This window comes from Pelmatolapia mariae, linkage group LG16_19 (assembly GCF_036321145.2).
Source record: "Pelmatolapia mariae isolate MD_Pm_ZW linkage group LG16_19, Pm_UMD_F_2, whole genome shotgun sequence".
NCBI lineage: Eukaryota > Metazoa > Chordata > Actinopteri > Cichliformes > Cichlidae > Pelmatolapia > Pelmatolapia mariae.
In genome coordinates, this window is record NC_086241.1 from 40,534,819 (window position 1) to 40,553,629 (window position 18,811).

General features: G+C 41.5%; 1 protein-coding gene across 2 annotated transcripts in view; it reads left to right on the top strand.

Moving 5' to 3' along the window:
- Nucleotides 1-18,811, top strand: part of atp10d (ATPase phospholipid transporting 10D) — a 50,092-nt gene that overhangs the window by 22,239 nt on the left and 9,042 nt on the right. Inside the window, exons 7-19 of one of the 2 annotated variants that reach the window (XM_063499664.1) lie at nucleotides 1,604-1,735; nucleotides 1,889-2,001; nucleotides 2,188-2,440; nucleotides 4,298-4,512; nucleotides 6,116-6,289; nucleotides 8,397-9,051; nucleotides 9,189-9,286; nucleotides 11,943-12,069; nucleotides 12,151-12,335; nucleotides 16,171-16,450; nucleotides 16,676-16,752; nucleotides 17,077-17,202; nucleotides 18,180-18,380. In XM_063499664.1, the coding sequence (XP_063355734.1) occupies nucleotides 1,604-1,735; nucleotides 1,889-2,001; nucleotides 2,188-2,440; nucleotides 4,298-4,512; nucleotides 6,116-6,289; nucleotides 8,397-9,051; nucleotides 9,189-9,286; nucleotides 11,943-12,069; nucleotides 12,151-12,335; nucleotides 16,171-16,450; nucleotides 16,676-16,752; nucleotides 17,077-17,202; nucleotides 18,180-18,380 (2,636 nt within the window). The remainder of the gene's footprint in view (nucleotides 1-1,603; nucleotides 1,736-1,888; nucleotides 2,002-2,187; nucleotides 2,441-4,297; nucleotides 4,513-6,115; nucleotides 6,290-8,396; nucleotides 9,052-9,188; nucleotides 9,287-11,942; nucleotides 12,070-12,150; nucleotides 12,336-16,170; nucleotides 16,451-16,675; nucleotides 16,753-17,076; nucleotides 17,203-18,179; nucleotides 18,381-18,811) is intronic. The other variant, XM_063499665.1, reaches the window with a different exon arrangement.

Here is an 18,811-nt window from a genome sequence, read left to right on the forward strand (position 1 = left end):
TATTGTGTAGTAGCTGTATTAACTTAGAAGAGATATATTACTGAAGCTTTAGTGAGCTGTATGAATATGATGATCCAGCCGTAGTAGACAAGAGCAGTGGAACGGCATTAGATGATGCCCAGCCACCTGCAGTGACAGATGAGGATGAAGATTGTGGCCAAATTCAAGATCCATCCAGGGTGTACAGCCACAGGAGACCAATAATACACAACAGTATACAGGAACATCTGCACCTCGTATGCACTAAATTTCCCACTGAGAGTCAACACCAAAGGTAGTTGAGAACAACAGGGCTAAGGTCCTGACGATGGAAAAACTGGAGAAGTGTGGCTCAAGCAGATTTCAGGCATAATATCATAAACTCTTTTTATTTGAAAAACTTGTAGGTTTAGTTGTAGTAAGTTTTTATGTGGTAAAAGTGGCTTAGCTGTCTCTTTTACTTGAACCTTATGGGCTCAATCATTAGTTTCAAGTCATACTAAACAGAACATTAAGTTATGCTCATTCTAAATGGAGAATTTCCCACTTAGAACTTGTTATCCATGAGACTGCAGTTTCGATATCAGATCCGTCCCTGGCTCATCACATTCAGCTTTAAAACACCAAGACTGGGGCAGAGAAAATGTCCAGCTCGAGGCTTTATATGGGAACCATACTAGTGCCTCCATCTGTCTTTTCATACTTATTGTCCATGGCAACCCCACTCCCAGGAATCATCACTGTCTATTGCTTTGTGAAATATCCACAACCAACAGTTGAATAGTTGAATCTAAAATAGGGTTAGGGTCAACGTTCTGTTGATCTGTATTCTTAAGCTGTTCCAGGCAAAGACAATTAGAAATAGCCACTGTTCATAATAAGTCTTATCTTGGAATCTTGATGCCATACATGACCAAAGAAAAGCCAGAGACCAGAAAATCTTTGCCAGAGATTTGGCTAAAATGTCCACTTGTAATGACTCAATTAGATTTTGACTGTTGAAAGTTGCTCTGTCTTGTAGAGTAAAAGGAAGTGAAGACATTTACAGTTGTGTGGAAAAAATGTTTGCCCGCTTCCCGAGTTCCTGTTTTGTTTTGTTTTTACATGTTTCTTTACACTTGAATGAACATGTTTATTATTAAGGGGAAAAATCCAAACCTACATGGTGTAAAAACCTACAGTAATAACTGTGAGGCCTGATTACAGCCATGCCTGTTCTCAATCAAGAAATCGCTTAAATAGGACCTGCCTGACAAAGTGGAGTAGACCAAAAGCTCCTCAAAACATCCTTATTAATGGTTTTTAAAAACACAAATTAACTGATTTCCCACTTTAGAATTTCATGAATTTTAGTTAATAAAAAACTGCCATGTCTCATTATTCAAAACTTTCCAAGCACCATTAACTATTTACAGCAAAAACAATGTTATTAGTTGCACATACTTATCACTTACTACTTTGCAGAGTTTGACCAAACCGACTGAGGAAGCTGCGTTAAAAGATTTAGAGGCTGTAAAACATGTTGACTCATGTATGAATAAAGAGTGCTGTCCCGGTCTTGCTTATGTAATTTCAACACATAGTCTTCAAAGATGGCTGTGTTCTTCTCTTGTTATGGACTCAGGTCATGAGACTAAAGCCATGATGAACAACAGCGGGCCGAGGTATAAGCGCAGTAAGCTGGAGAAGCACCTGAATACAGACATCCTTTGGTGTGTGGTCCTACTCTTCATTATGTGCCTGACTGCTGCTATAGGTCTGTACTGACACTGTTGTATCACAGCTCTCACTTGACAACAGCTTTGACTGGTCACAGTATTCTTCTGATGGAAACTTTGTAATAGTGCACATTGTATGTTGCCGATAACAACAGTGAGGAATGGCCAGTAAGGATTTCATTTGTGTTCAGGCCACGGCCTCTGGGTGAGCAGCTTTAAAGAATCCATCTTCCAGGTCGATACTGAGACGCCTCCTGCCCTGGCTGGATTCTATATATTCTGGACTATGGTCATTGTGTTGCAGGTATGTTAGCTTCAGACTTGGGCACATTTATCAAAGCCTCTCATTTGCTGCTATTGTGGTCTTTTCTAGGATAACCAAAACAATTTTAAATTGACACAAACGTGATGGTGTAAAATCACAGGAACCTGTGCTTAAATTTTTTTACTCGTCAGCATGTTAGAAGGATTAATGCTTTTTGTTCAACAGGTGCTGATCCCAATTTCTCTATACGTGTCCATTGAGATTGTGAAACTAGGCCAGATCTACTTCATCCACAACGACCTATCCATGTACAACGAACAGCTGGACTCTAGGATCCAGTGCCGTGCTCTCAACATTACCGAGGACCTCGGTCAGATTCAGTACCTGTTCTCTGATAAAACAGGAACACTGACAGAAAATAAGATGGTGTTTCGCCGCTGCAGTATCTTTGGAGTTGAATATCCTCATGAGGAAAATGGTAGAACCCGCTATTATTGCTAGAATGCTTTGAATTTCATTGACTTCTGTTGTTAACATATTTTCGGCATTGAAGGGAATTCTGTAATTACAGTAGGAATGCAGCTAGGACGATGAGTGCTTACACACAGCATTTATACAAAGAAGATGTTCACCTTGTCTTTAGTGCCTTAAACTTTTGTACGATGTTGTCTTTAGTTGATGTCATTGTGCAGAATATCGTTGTCACTCAATATCACAAACTAAATTTCTTCATGAAATTCCACAGACACAAAGGTGTAAAACAAAAAACAGATGAAAAAAACAAACATTCAGATGAAAATGTTTTTGCTTCTCCATAGTGTTTTTGTTTTTGATCATTCGATCTGTGAAAACCACCTTACTGTCGCAGAGGACTGTGTGTCTTGGAGCTGTGTTGTCAGGGGCTTTGTTTTCTGTAAGGTCTCACTTGGCAAAGTTGTCCTGGGTGAAGGCCAGGTGAAAAGCAACTCAGTGACTCCTGTGAAATGAAGAAAACCAAGCGATCAGTTCACCCTGGCCAGGATACAGTTGCCGCACCCCCACCCTGGGGCCAAGTTTGGGTTGGGGCCCGAGGGAGAGTGCCTGGTAGGCGGCCTTTAGCCTATGGGGCCCGGTCAGGTGTAGCCTGAGGAAACAACAAGGGTCTGTCTATCTCCCCGGCCTGCTGCCTGGTTTTCCCAGAGGACAACAGGGTTGCTGTCCTGCACCCTTGGGTTGTTGAATGGGAGCAGACTGTCATTTGCACTTATGTGCTGAACAAGGGAGCCATCAAGCTGAAGGAGTCCTATTCAGCTTGGTTAGCCTGTGAGACTCTGGAGGCAGCTAACAATTAAAAGCAGGCCAAGCAAAGTTTGGCAGTGACTGAAATTGCTGAACTCAAAGCAATTCTTTGAGGTGACTAAGGAGGCGAAAGCAGTGCTCTGCTCAAACATGCATAATGCAGTTGAGGTCCTGCCAACTTCAACTGAGGATATAGTCAGGCGGTGGAAAGAGGAGTTTGAACATATCCTCAGTCCCACAGACAACCTTCTATAGAGGAAACAGACTTCGGGGACTAGGGAGATGGCTCGCCCATCAGCATTTTTAAGAATGTAGTGTATATATAAGGGGAAGGTCTATGCCAGGATACTGGAGAAGAGAGCCTGTCCATTACTCTAACTTCAGATTCAGAGGAACAGTCGGTTTATGTCCTGCTTGTAGAAAACTAGACCAGACCTTTATCCTCTCAAAGGTATTTAGTAGGAGTTACACTTTGTGGTCCTAGAGAAAGCATATGACCATGTCCTGTGGAAAGTACTGTGGTTATATGGGGAATCCCGTGTTCTGATGAGCTGGAGGAGGTAGCTGAGGACATCTCGGGTTGTTGGTTTATAAGCTACTCCCCCTAGTGGCCGGGATGGATAAATGGATATTCATTAATAATTTATTGGCAGTTTCAGTTAAGCATTAAATAGAGCTCTTCTTCTAATTTAATGACATACGTCAAGTTTCAGTCTGCTGCTGTTGCTCTGTGGTCTATGCTCTATTGTTGTTTAATAAAATGAAAGAAAGAGGGTCTAAATGTATTTGGTATCAGCAGACATTTGAAGCACTTTGAGGTGACAGTTGTTGTTTTTTGGCACTATAATGAAACTAAACTTAATTTAATAAAATTAACATCAAAATGCTTGAACTGGAGGAGAATAACATCCAGTGAATAAAACATTCTGACATCTGATCATAAATGTATAAAGATTTAGTAGATTTTAGACAATACAGCACCCATTATCCTTAAACTACAGGTATGCTAATGACAGCCTGCATGGTATCATTGTTGATGTGTTGTTATGTGTGTCAGCTCGAAGGCTTGAGGTGTACGAATCAGAAAACACCGAGACGGCTGTTCGCTCTGTGACTCTGAAGTCAGGCTACAGTGGGAAATCTCTGAGCTGTCGCTCTCTTAGCTGCAACCGCAGCTCTGTGTCTCTTCACACGCTCACTGCTGAGCCAATGGAGGAGGATCGACTGTCGGGTCACATCCAGCCCAGGACCGGTGCCTTCTGCAGCCGCATGGTCAGATTCTCTCACACACAGACATTATTTTTGGAACAATTTTACATGTTTGATGCAAAATTGCATTCTTTGTATTGTTAAAATAATATTCATGTTAAAAGATGTTTTTATAAAACAAATATTTTGTAATTTTATAATTTATAGACCCTGGTGTCAGAGGCCATGTCTACTCCAAACACAATACCAGCTAAAAGTTTGAACAAATCTAGTCAGTCCTTTTTTAACTGTGACGTTATCAAAACTTTGAAATGGCACATGTTGAGACTTGTGTTTAATATAATACAAAGTAGTTACTGTTTACTAGAACAACACACATTGGCACACTGCTTAACCAGGTGCATGAAGATCACCTAAGCTGGCTATTCTGGGCAAGTTTTGGGGTTCAATACCCAACGACACCAACATTCTCTGCTACCACAAACACCTTATAAATGTGGTGATGGTAGTGCGTGTGGTCAAACAGTGTTGTTACCTGGAATGACTTCTAATTAAAAGATGAGCCTCATCACAAGTCAGACTGGTGGAATTTCTTGCCTGGTCAATGTATATGAGACCATCTCCTTATGCTGCAAACCTAACTCGCCCCAGAGCAGGTCATGGTCCAGATTAGAGGTCAGCAGGTATGACATCATCACTGTCTGACTAATCACCAGAAAATGTCTAAATCTAATGTCTTTGTGTTATATAATCTACAACATCTGGAGCTTTATTCCTTAACTTCTTTTTCCTACTGGCTGCAGTTTTAAAACTGTTTTATTCTTCTGTCAGTATTAATATACAATTCTAGGATTGGACACCTATTTGTACTTGTTGACCTAAAATACAATAGAACATAGTCTAATCCTATTTTTGTGCTTATATTACTTCTTTACTTTCAAACTCTTAAAAAAACACCACAAAACTGTCCTTTAAACATTCTTTTAATGAAATACTTATCGCATCACATCCTGTTTGTGAAAGACAAATATTACATTTTGATAAGTCTGTTACACAATCAGCACCTTTGCCAGCTTTCCTTCCTGTCTTCAGATGGACTTTAATTTACACTATCTGTAGCTGTTATGTTGCTGCAGTTAAAACACAGCAGCCGTCTGTATTATGTGTTTAACTGCTTTTCCCCTATAGAACAGTTTATCTTCGTTTGTAAATTCAGTTGCTCTGCTGTCAGGACATCCATCCGTGTCTTGTGATTGGTCAGATGTTGGAAGTGGCAGTTCATTAATTTGAATGTGGGAGAATCCCTAAGTAAATATGTAATAATCAGCTCTGTCTGATCATTTCTCCTGACTGCAAATATTACTGTAAGTGAATCCTGATAATCAAAAGATTCCCTCGGTATGCTGACTTCACTTCATAGTTACGGTCTCAAAAGCAGACAGTTCAACATTTATGGAATGCACATCAAAAACTCGACTTGGAGACCTTATAAAAAGCTGGTTTTATTAATTACTGGTAAATATAGTGCTGTTTTTGCCCCATTTTTGAATTCTTAGTTTTTTGCATATTTCTCACACTACATTTTGCATGTAGTGAACTCCACTGCTTTTACATATTATTCCTATTGTTGGCATGTTGGGTAAGCAACTGTTGCTCCTGTGTTCAGGCAAAGGAGGTGGTACCAGACCCCGCACTTGGCAGGAAGCTGAACTGGCTGACCAATCACTCCTCATCCGAGACTCCATCCAGCATGGAACTAACTTACATAACTGACTTCTTCCTGGCTCTGGCCATCTGTAACAGTGTGGTGGTTTCTTCGCCCAACCAGCCTCGACATGTGGTGAGTAAATAACACATAAAAGATGTGTTTCCAACATTTGTTTTGATTTACAATGAAATGACTTACATGGTTTTGTTGGAACAATTTGCTCTTTTGTCTATACTGACGAGCCTATTTAAACATTTTGCTTAGTTTAGTCTGTAGAGTGATCTCGTTCAGTGTGATGTTTAGAGGTCTTCATAATCTTTAGAATATTAGTGTGAAAGGACTTGATATTTCCTGACTCGGATTAAAATGTTGTTCAGACATTTTGGATAGAAAAACAAATACGTGTTAGGACTGTGATGATAACAGAGAACTGATTCCCAGTAATTCAGTTCCTTGACATTGTCGTCTGCCTGCCTATTGAATCTGTTTATCCATTCCACTTGCACTTGTGCTACAATCAGCTGAGTTCAGATTGTATGCTAGAGGAGGAAAACAGTGGCACGGTCTACAGTGTATTACAGTGCATTATGCTGCTAACACAACTTCAGCTCTTTACAAGTCCCTGCACAGACAGCACAGACTAAACCTAAGCTAGCCAAGAACCCAGATTTATGTTAAAGCTGAACAAATACCAACAGTCAAGTTGCCAGACCCTGGTGTTAAACAGGTAATAAAGGTAATAAACGGATGAGCAGTCAGGCTGCAGCCTCGGTTTCCACCTGTTCATGTTTCTACAGTAGAATCATTGTGGCAGTTAAAGGCTCTTTGTCCTGTTTTCATCTTTGCTTTGTGCTGCCGGCTTTGTGTTCATATCTAAATACCAGTGGCTTACAATCAGGACTTGTCAAATATAAACAATATTAACAATATTTAAAATATACCAAAGTAAAGTGATTTCTCTCTTTCATGTCAAACAGCGCTGCCATAAAGCTCCTCGCCTGTCGATTAGTATGTGTATCCATCGTTAACATTACTGTCATCTTGTGACTGCAGTTATTTATACAGCGCCAAATCACAACAGCAGTCGCCTCATGGTGCTTGATATTGTAAGATAAAGACCTTACAATAATCCAGAGAAAGCCCAACAATCAGACGAGCCCTATGAGCAAGCACTTTGGCGACTGTGGGGAGGAAAAACTCCATTTTAACAGGAAGAAGCTGAAGGCTGTGGCTCTGACCATGTCTGGCCTATAATAAAACAGGGAAGTTGAGCAGGTGCAGGCTCAGCAGCACTTTTATCTTTTTTTCATCTTTGTTCTGTAAAAGTCACTGCATGCCACTGCTAATAGAAAGATCATATGTGTGTCCTGCATGTATATATGAGACAGGTATGAGACAATGCGTTTCACCATTTTATGGAAAAATGCAAAAATAATGTTACAAGTAGTGTAACAGATTACTTACATCACTTTTAAGAAAAGTGTTCTGCGTAATACATTATGTTTTTTGAGTGATGACCCAAACACTGACCATAACAAACATTTGACGATACTACATGCAGTTAATATTCACGGATATAAAGTCTTTGATACGCTGCTTACAGATGATGGTGACCCTCAAACAGCGACAGCGAGAACTGATAAGGAATCAAATCTATAAGTTACATCAATAATGGAATGAGAATTCTGAGTAATATCTCCTTGTTGATTTGACTGAAGACGAGTGTGGAAATGACTTCAGAGTCCGGACTAAAAGTAGTTCAACATGATTTTTTGACTCCAGACGGTCGGACGTGTTCTGACAATACGGCACGCTGAAATATGTTTGCATATTAAAATAGTCCTTACTTTCTCTTAATCATCATATAAATAACTTAAAGAGCCTAAATGCCTAAAAATTTAAAGGTTGAACATGATTTTGAACATGAAAATCACGAGACATGAGTTTCCACTTTACATCACCACAATATCTATTATTGAGTCTAATGGATATTTATTCCTCATCAGTTGACACAAAATACTCCACAGTAACAAAGCTGTAGCTGGTTTTCACTTTGCCTTGTGCAGAGATTCGACTAATGGGAAAGATTCTGGCTTGATTCGTTTACATTTTAATTAAAAATACAGTAAAGTGTTCAGTAGTGTAAAAATTCAAAGAATAATTTCAGGGGAAACCGTCTTGACTTTTTTAGCACGAGTTCCCTTCCTGAAGCTGACTCTATGTTTTCTTGTTCCTACAGATACCTGAAGAACGGACACCTCTAAAGTCCCTGGAAGAAGTTAAGTTGATGTTTCAGCGTTTCAGTTTCTCTCCCTTCTCCGCTCTCTCCCCTTCCCAAATCAAAGGCAGCCCTTACAGCTTCAAAAGCAGGCTATTTATTAGGGGGAAGGGAGGCTCTCTCACTCTCTCCACTCCCGTGAGCAACACCACAGACATGTCAGGGTCAAGCCAGGAAAATGACTCTAAACCAGACTTATCTGCCAGAGAGGAGGAAGAACAAGATGTGGAGGACCAAGAGACAGAGGATGACTTAAAGGATACACAGACAAACCCTGATGAGGCAAGACAGAGCATGCAAGACCTGACCAGACAAGTGGAATGTGTTGAAGAGATAACTGATGAACTGGTGTATGAGGCAGAGAGTCCAGATGAGGCAGCTTTGGTCCATGCAGCACGTGCATACCGCTGTACCCTGAGGGGTCGCTCTGCAGAGAGCCTGCTCGTGGATCTGCCAGGAATCGGCTCCCTGGCTATCCAGCTGCTCCACATCCTGCCCTTTGACTCCAACAGGAAAAGGATGTCCGTAGTGGTTCGCCACCCTCTGACGGGACAGGTGGTGATTTTCACCAAGGGTGCGGACTCAGTCATCATGGACCTGGCTGAAAGCCCCACAGGTAATTAAAAGGAATATTTAAGATTGATTTCCTACTGATTGATGATTTTTAGAACAAATGAAATTTATAATAAGAGCAATGTCTTTCATCAGTGTTCCTTTGTGTTTTATATGTGTGTTTGTTTTTCTCCGGTGCAGATCAGACGGAGGTATACAGTCACATCAAAGAAAAAACCCAAAAACATTTGGATGCTTATGCCAGAGAAGGCCTCCGCACACTCTGCATCGCTAAAAAGGTAACATCTCTGAGAAGTGAAATAAAATAGCTTTGTACAGAATGTCCATGAATACACTCTTTCACAATGTAGTATATAATTTAATGGTTTCTCACTTTAGCTGGATGCAAAGATCTTTGATGCACTCCAGGCAGCCATAAAATCTGTTTGAAGATTTAACACTTTCCTGATCTTTTGTCCTCAAGCTCATTGTAAATTATCAAGGAAAGACATGATGGAGAACTGATAAAGCAAAAGAGAATTGCAGTGCTTAGAGAATCCAGTTAAACTTACTACACAGGTCACATGTGATGTTGAGATTTTTAACATGGATCTGCTCTTCTGAAACTACTGTGTTTTGGACGTGGACATCAGAATGCAAAAAAACATTGGACACGTTGCCCCGTGCATTCTTGTTGTTTGAAGGAGGTCACATAAAAGAGACTTGTGAAAAGGGAAGTTAAATGCTTTTAAATTTAGCATTTAAATTTGTTACTAATCTTGTCCAGTTATAACTTAATATCTGATCCTTCAGTGTAACTGAAGTTTTCAATTCAATTATATTTTATTTATATAGCACGGAATCGCAACAACAGTCGCCTCAAGGTGCTTTATATTGTAAGGTAGACCCTACAATAATAGATACAGAGAAAAACCCAACAATCATATGACCCCTATGAGCAAGCACATGGCGACAGTGGGAAGGAAAAACTCCCTTTTAACAGGAAGAAACCTCCGGCAGAACCAGGCTCAGGGAGGGGCGGCCATCTGCTGTGATTGGTTGGGGTGAGAGAAGACAGGATAAAGACATGCTGTGGAAGAGAGACAGAGGTTAATAACAAGTATGATTCAATGCAGAGAGGTCTATTAACACATAGTGAGTGAGAAAGGTGACTGAAAAGGAAAAACTCAATGCATCATGGGAATCCCCCAGCAGCCTACGTCTATTGCAGCATAACTAAGGGAGGATTCAGGGTCACCTGATCCAGCCCTAACTATATGCTTTAGCAAAAAGGAAAGTTTTTAACAAATTACAGTACTCCAGCCTGGAAGTAATAAATGCATGAACTAGATGTATGCTATGTCTTCTAATGATACTGCCTAAGGGAAGCATGTATAATGTAAACAGAATTGGTCCTAGCACCGAACCCTGTGGAACACCATAATTAACCTTAGTGTGTGAAGAGGACTCTCCATTTACATGAACAAATTGGAGTCTATTAGATAGATATGATACAAACCACTGCAGCGCAGTACCTGTAATACCTACAGCATGTTCTAATCGCTCTAATAGGATATTATGGTCAACAGTATCGAACGCTGCACTGAGGTCTAGCAGGACAAGCACAGAGATGAGTCCACTGTCAGAGGCCATAAGAAGATCATTTGTAACCTTCACTAAAGCTGTTTCTGTGCTGTGATGAGCTCTGAAACCTGACTGAAACTCTTCAAATAAGCCATTCCTCTGCAGATGATCTGTTAGCTGTTTGACAACTACTCTTTCAAGGATGTTTGATATGAAAGGAAGGTTGGAGATTGGCCTATAATTAGCTAAGACAGCTGGGTCTAGAGATGCTTTTTAAGTAAAGGTTTAACTACAGCCACCTTGAAGGCCTGTGGTACATAGCCGATTATTAGAGATAGGTTGATCATATTTAAGATTGAAGCATTAATTAATGGCAGGACTTCTTTGAGCAGTTTTGTAGGAATGGGGTCTAAAAGACACGTTGATGGTTTGGAGGAAGTAATTATTGAAGTTAACTCAGAAAGATCAATGGGAGAAAAAGAGTCTAAATGAATATCAATGGTACTGAAAGTAGCTGTAGATGATATTACATCTGTGGGATGATTATTGGTAATTTTTTCTCTAATGATTAAAATTTTATTTGTGAAGAAGTTCATGAAGTCATTACTAGTTAGCGTTAAAGGGATGGTTGGCTCAACAGAGCTCTGACTGTTTGTCAGCCTGGCTACAGTGCTGAAGAGAAACCTGGGGTTGTTCTTATTTTCTTCAATCAGTGACGAATAGTAAGATGTTCTGGCTTTGCGGAGGGCTTTCTTATAAAGCAACAAACTATTTCTCCAGGCTAAATGATGATCTTGTAATTTTTCTCTTGAAGTAAATATAACCGGGTCAAAATTTTCCTGTAACACTAATGATTTTAACTAAACTAACACAAGACGAAGGCTAAGTTTATTTATATAGCACATTTAAAACAACAGAGTTGACCAAATTGCTGTACATTAAAAGTATATAACCTTCCAAAAAATTACACTAAAATCCAGAAAAACTGAGCACAGTACAAAAGGTTTGCTCTGTGTCACTGCACAGTCTGAAGAGGATGGAGGAGATTCCAGGAGACAAGCAGTTAATCTAGTAAAGCTGCACAGGGCCTCCTTGCACAAGCTGTTCCCTTGTGCAAGGAGGAACAGGATGATAGCACCGCCAGAGGCCTTAAACATGAGCTCCAGCAGACCACTGGCGTGAAAATCTTTGACCCAACTGAACTGTCTGTCTCACCTGGAGCTTTGTGATTCTGTTCCCCACTGTTGCTTCTTGGTCTCATTTCCCATTCATATTGAAAGATCCCACAGTCGGTTTGAATTCATGACAGACAGCCAACTACTGACTTTGTAGTTACTAATATTTGCTTGATCTGTTATTGATTACCTGCAGGTTCTGAAGGAGGATGAGTATGACTTGTGGCTGAAAGCACACATGCTGGCAGAGAGCAGCATAGAGAACAGAGAGGAGCTTCTTCTGGAGTCAGCTCAGAGGCTTGAGACCAACCTCACTCTGTTGGGTAGTCACTGCAGCTCAGACTTAAATCACTCGATATCAGAGCTGAAATACCAGTACTTAAAGTGTATGCGTGTGTTTTCAGGTACCACAGGGATTGTAGACAGACTGCAGGAGGAGGTTCCAGAGACCATTGCTGCTCTTCAGAGGGCTAGGATTAAAATTTGGGTTCTCACTGGAGACAAACAGGAAACAGCCATCAACATCGCTTATGCCTGCAAACTTCTATGTGCCAGTGACAAACTGCTGACAGCAAACTGTGGAAGCATGGTCAGTGAGTGAAAAAAACTTTATTTTACTGTAGAGCATGTGCAAAAGGGTGTAGGGTCTTCTTCACACACTGTGCACTCTGCATTAGATGGAGGAGTTGTACAGGGAGATGGATTGACAGTCGTTTGGGTCATCTCAGTCTCTCACTAAACATGCTCCTGTGACTACCCAGCAGTCACACCATGACACCCCAAGTATGACGGATGGAGTGTTGAGTGCGAGAGAAACTGACCTGAAAGATAGGATCATGGTAAAGCTGGAAAGCTGGACCCTCCGTAGCGGGTTACCAAGAATATGTTAAGTACCCTCTGAAGGTCTACTAGAAGATGTAAATGCACCATAATGGAGAGTCCGTACTGCAACCATCACCAAAAAGAACCAGCTGATCTACACCACAGCAGCAGTGATCACTGAGATGCTTGGCTATATGATGAACAGCCCAAAGGAGCAGTGCAGTTCATGGAGAAGGAGTCGAGAGGCCAAGATCAAGGTAGCACGGAGGGAAGTTGAAAGTAGAAAGTTGAAGAAAGAGGTACCTAAGAGCTGCCCATGCCTTGGAAATTCCCAAACAAAGACTTACAGTCTTGGCCAGCCACTTGAAGAAGTATACCACAGAGACAGAAGGCAGGAGAGTAAACCAGCTGTACTGTAGTGATAGCTGTAGCTATACCAAGTGATAGCAACATCAGGAAGAAGGAAAACCAGAAGCTGGAGAAATACCAAGGGCTGAGAGAAGAGCTCGAGAAGATGTTGAGGGTGAAGGTAACAGTGGTCCCAGTGGTAATCAGAACACTCGGTGCGGTGACTCCCAAGCTAGGCGAGTGGCTCCAGCAGATCCCGGGAACAACATCGGAGATCTCTGTCCAGAAGAGCGCAGTCCTGGGAACAGTTAAGATACTGCGCAGGACCCTCAGGTAGAGGACCCGAGCTTGAAGGATAGACCGTCCACAGGGCTAGAGGGAAACTTTTTATATGATTATTTTATTATTTTTATATATTTTAAGTCATTAAACCCTCAAAAACCTTTCTTATAAATCCTGTCTACACTCTTAAAAATACTTTTGAACCTTGCGTATTAAAAACTCATTTGTTCGTGTACACAGTGAATTAACTGTGCGTGAGATGAATGTACTGTACAGCAAAGAAGAGCATTAGAGCATGTCTTCTTTCTTTTTGCTGGTGAGGAACATAGTGATGGGTTGTTTCTTCTGGACAAGGTTTCTATAGACATTTGTAGACTCATCCATCGACCAGTAGTTTTACCAGTGCTAATGAATGTGTTCTATTTTTATTTATATTGTTATTCATTGTTTTAGGAAAGAAAATGCTTATGCCCCCCCCCCCCCCCCCCCCCCGACCTTACACACACAACACAGACATTACATGGGGATACAAGTCGGAGATCGGTAGCGTTACAGAAAAAACACTGAAATGTACATTACAATGGGAAAGTACAAGAGGAAAAAAAGAGACCTCTACTCATGCTGTGCTTCCATGGTAGGACAGCATGAGAACAGGAAACAAAAAAACTCCTCTGCACAAAAAGCACATAAATGTCCACAGCACAACATTACAAAAGACATAACAAGCCACAGGATTGGGTGGGGGGTGAGGAGTAATCCGAAGCGAACACAGCAGCCGCCCTGCCCAGCGCTACCATTCCAGCGCGGGCTCAGACCCGCCGTGTTCCCCCGCAGGAAACAAGCATCGAAGGCGTTTGGAAAGGGAGGGGGGATGAGTGTGTGCATATCAGTGTGTATGTATGTGTATGCGTGTCCAGAGTTCAGCTGGGACAGTGTCCTTCGCCCTGCCAGGCTAAGTAAACAGTCTTCCAGCCAACCCAGGTGGCCTTGCATAGAATGGGAGGAACAGTCTCAACACAGTCGTTATTAGGGAGTTTGTGTTCGGCTCCAGCCTTGAGCCCACAGCTGGCGCCGAAGGGATAGCCGAGTTATGATGGTGGTTTTCTTTTATGCGAACAACTCATGAGAATTTCAAAGTTGTTCTTTAACACTCCGACACCGACACTGGTCTCTCCATTTCCCGTTGGAGAGCCGCGAGTTTTTCCATGATGTTATCAAGCTTGCGCTCTGTGGTGTTGTCATTCTTGTGCCCAAAGAGCCGATTCTGAGACCTCACGACCGTAGTGAGCTGTTCCGAGGTGTTATCCCAACTTTCAGAGGTGTTATCCTGAGTGAACTTTTCCTTGATGTAATCCAATATACGCTCAGAGGTCTTATTCTGAGTATTCACTGCAGCTGTTAGCTTTTCCAAGATCTTAACCATGCTGCACTCAGTGAGCCCATTCTGAGAAGTCGCGCCTCGTCCCATCGTTTCAATCCCAGCGGGCAGCCTTGTGGGGGTTTGAACAGGGGGTTCCGCTTTCTTAATTCTTCGATAAGCCAGGGCCAAGCCAGCTCCGATCAGCAAGAACCCTGTTATCATGGTTCCGAATAGGTAGATATCTTCAGCGTCCTCGATCGACAGTCCCGCCAGGCACACGACCCTCCATGTCTGCCACCCGTCCATCGTGTATCCGGCAGGGAAAGTCCCTCCAGGGCACCCGGGCTCTCCCGAGCCGGGGCTTCTCGTTGAGAAGAGCGTGTCAATTGCATTCAGAGACCAGTTGATCAAATCCATAATTCTCTTTTAGGTTTTAGAAACAGACTGTGAGAGAGTGTTCCAGGGAAAGTAAAAAAAACACGAGACAAGACAAGGACATAAGAAGCTAAGCAGGGAAGATAAGGGAGAGGAGAGGAGAAAAGTGCGACCGCCTTCGCTGACAGCCAAACGAGATATAGAAGTCAGGAGAATAAACCAGCTGTTCTCCACAGAACCATCCGAGGTGTACTCTCAGTGGCAGGGGAACAATGTGAGAGCAGCCCCACCAAGGCTGGAGATGGACCAATACTGGAAGAGCATATGGGAGAAAGACACAACCCATAACGGCAATGCTCAGTGACCTATGGACCTGAGAGTGAACCCGAACCTACACAGCCCTGTGTGACAAAAGTGATTGCATCCTAAACCTAATAACTGGCGCTGTTTTGCAGCCTCAGGAGTAGGAGTGGGTTTAAAAAAAAAATCAATTTCCAGATTCAAATTGATTTTATATTGAATAAAGTGATATCGATTCATTGAATCCTGACATTGATTTTTAAATATAAATGTATTTTGCCAGAAACACCAGAATCTCAGCTTAAAGCTCACAAAACTATTTCAACAACCGCCAAGCAGCTAAAAGAGCAAAAGATTAAAGAGCAGGTAAACGAATTCACAGTGAATTTCAGCTTTTACGTATTATGCCAAATTACAAAACGCTTAGCTGTGTCTCTAACAAAACCTCTGTAACGTTGCTCTGCTTCACTTCACTGGGGGTTATCTACTATAAAAATCCAGCCCAGGAAAATCTCCTTCATATTTTTCTGTGTTTTATCTTCACTTTTCTTGACATAAATGTGCTGTGATGCTTGCACCTCTGGCCTCTGGTGAAGTCTCACAAGATTGAGATGCTCTAGCGTGACCTTAAAAAGGCTGTTCATGCTCAGGAACCCTCCAATGTCACTGAATTGCAACAATTCTGCAAAGACAAGTGGGCCAAAATTCCTCCACAGTGCTGTGAAAGACTCGTAGCCAGTTATCGTAAGTTCTTGATTGTAGTTGTTGCTGCTAAGGGTGGCCCAACCAGTTATTAGGTTTAGGGGGCATTCACTTTTTCACACAGGGCCATGTAGGTTTGGATTTCCCCCCCTTATTAAAAGTTGGTTATAATGACTGCAATAAATGCAGCTACGCATTCTGCTCTGGTACATAACAGTCCTTTCTTTTCCTTCAGGATGCTTGTGCAGCTTTATTTGAGGATCTCATACTGGAAGTCCAGGGTGGTGAGAGTTTGACTGACCTTACTGGAAATGGGGAATCCATGTCCAGCAGCTTCATTCTGGTCATAGATGGCCGGACACTGGGTTGGGCCTTGGAGGACGAATTGAGGAGCAACTTCCTGGAGCTGAGCCGGCGATGCAAGGCAGTGATCTGCTGCCGTTCCACTCCACTGCAGAAAAGCCAAGTGGTCCAGCTGATCCGGGACCATCTTGGTGTCATGACCCTGGCTGTTGGTAAGAACTCAGCCAACAGAAAAGCAGCTTGGAAGCTGATTGTTTATTATTCCATAAAGACATTTCATAATCCTTTTTCTGTTAGACATTTGAAATACAGATGATCTTTTCTTCACCTTCCTGCCTTTTCCATTGTCATTGCATGAGTACTGTCAGCTTTATTTATCAAATCACTGCTTGAAATAATTTGACACGAACAAGTGGAAAACAATGCTGCTATTTCAGGTGATGGAGCCAATGATGTAAGCATGATTCAGGTGGCTGATGTGGGCATTGGGATATCTGGACAGGAGGGAATGCAGGTATTAACAAAGAAAAAAAAATAACAATAATACTAGTAATAACAAAAAATACTGTCAAACTGAGGTCTTTACAGAATACTATGAAGCTACTCTTTGTTAGTATAGGTTTAATTCAGCCTCCCATCCAAGACTATGACAGAGAACTCTTTGAGAGCTGTAGCTTTCTGTGGTTATATTAGAATCAGTGTGATATTGCATTAGCCTGTATCATCTGGTTTCACTCACCAGTAGGCGCTAAATGAGGTTAACGCTTGCTTTCTTCTCCTTCTTTTTTTCATTATTTTGCTCTGTGGTCATTTTTTGTTGCTTTAAATCTTTCTCCAGGCTGTGATGTCCAGTGACTTTGCTATTTCACGGTTTAAACACCTCAGCAAGCTGCTGCTGGTTCATGGCCACTGGTGTTACTCTCGTCTTGCAAACATGATACAATACTTCATCTATAAGAATGTGGTAAGAGTCTTTTTTGACAGCTTTATAAAAAAGGTTAAAAACTGCTTGACTGACGTTTCGAATTAAGGCAGGTGTTGAACTCACAGCAGTTACACTGTCATCCCTAAAATCGCCTGCTGTAATTCACAAGAAAACAACAGCAAATCATTTTTTTAGTCTTACTGCAGTTTTGTCTCTGTTATGTTGCTGCATCCAAATATTTGTTTTCGGTTTATTCTGCCTATTATTTGGAACACCTTTAAACTAACGACTACATTTAATAAGACTTGCCTCATATAGTGTGACATGACTTTGGAGGGTTCCTGTTGTGGGACAGTTCTTCTCCCCGGCCACTGAGTCCAGCTCTCACAGCATGTCTCAAATCTGTCCTGAGGTCAACACTAGTCTGACATACCCAAAACACCTCACACAGGTTTGAGGCACCCAGCAGCCTTCTTACTCTAGCTTGCAATGATGCAGAGGACTTGTTGATATTGAGCTTTGCCTGTGCAGAGATTAGTAATGACACCTTAAAGTAAGAAGGTTCCTGATTAGAAAGACAGCTGGGGGCCTTTTATATGTTGACTTTGCATGTTTTCCCTGCGTGTGAGCCAAAGGGACACATTATTAGCATAAATCAAACATACGATCAATGAACAATCATTTATCATCGTATCACTGAAAGGATACGATGAAAGGATAAATCCAGTGATTTACGACCACGACAAAGCCGTGGTTCTCCACTGTGTTAGCATGGACTTTCTTCTTGGGGTGACTTTCTGTTTGAGCCTGACTGAAAGTGTTGTTCACTGAGCTCCTGCCCTCCTCGCACCAAAGCTGCTTATGTTCTGCCTGAAACTAAAGAATCTCCCAGAAATGGCACTTATTCGTTACAAAACACAGAAAATTTTAGAGCAATTCCTTGTTCACACAAGGATAAAAAAAAAGTAATAAGTAAGGAAATTCCTCACTACTGTCTGTGTGTTTCTTACCTGCAGATGTATGTGAATCTGCTGTTCTGGTATCAGTTCTTCTGTGGTTTTTCTGGGAGTGTCATGACCAACTCCTGGGTGCTCATCCTCTTCAATCTAATCTTTACATCAGCTCCTCCGCTTATTTACGGCATTCTCGACCAAGATTTACCTGCCGACACTCTGATGGAGCTGCCTGAGCTCTACCAGGATGCACAAACTTCCAAGGTTACTGCAAACACATACATGCCATAGAAATGACATACAAACTATACAAAAGGCAGTTGCTGTTTAAGGATTTCATTTGTTTTTTCATTTTTGTCGAACATTTTCTAGAATATGGTCAGTGCTCCTAACAAATGTATTTTCTGAAACAGAGCAGCTTATGAACACAAAATCTTAGAGGACACAGTTAGCATCATGAAGTCTCAACAGGTTTGCATCATGTCGATGAAAAAAGAAAACTGCTTAAATTATGAAAACTTTATTGATCACTACATTTCTTTGGCTTTCAAAGTATTTTAAATTATTGAATGTAAACTGGTTCTACACTTGCTATGATGAAACTCTAATACCTACTAATGTAGTCTTCACACTAACCAGGCTGCTAACTCATAATGTGCATAAACATGAACACAACAGTCCTGTATAACAGAAAA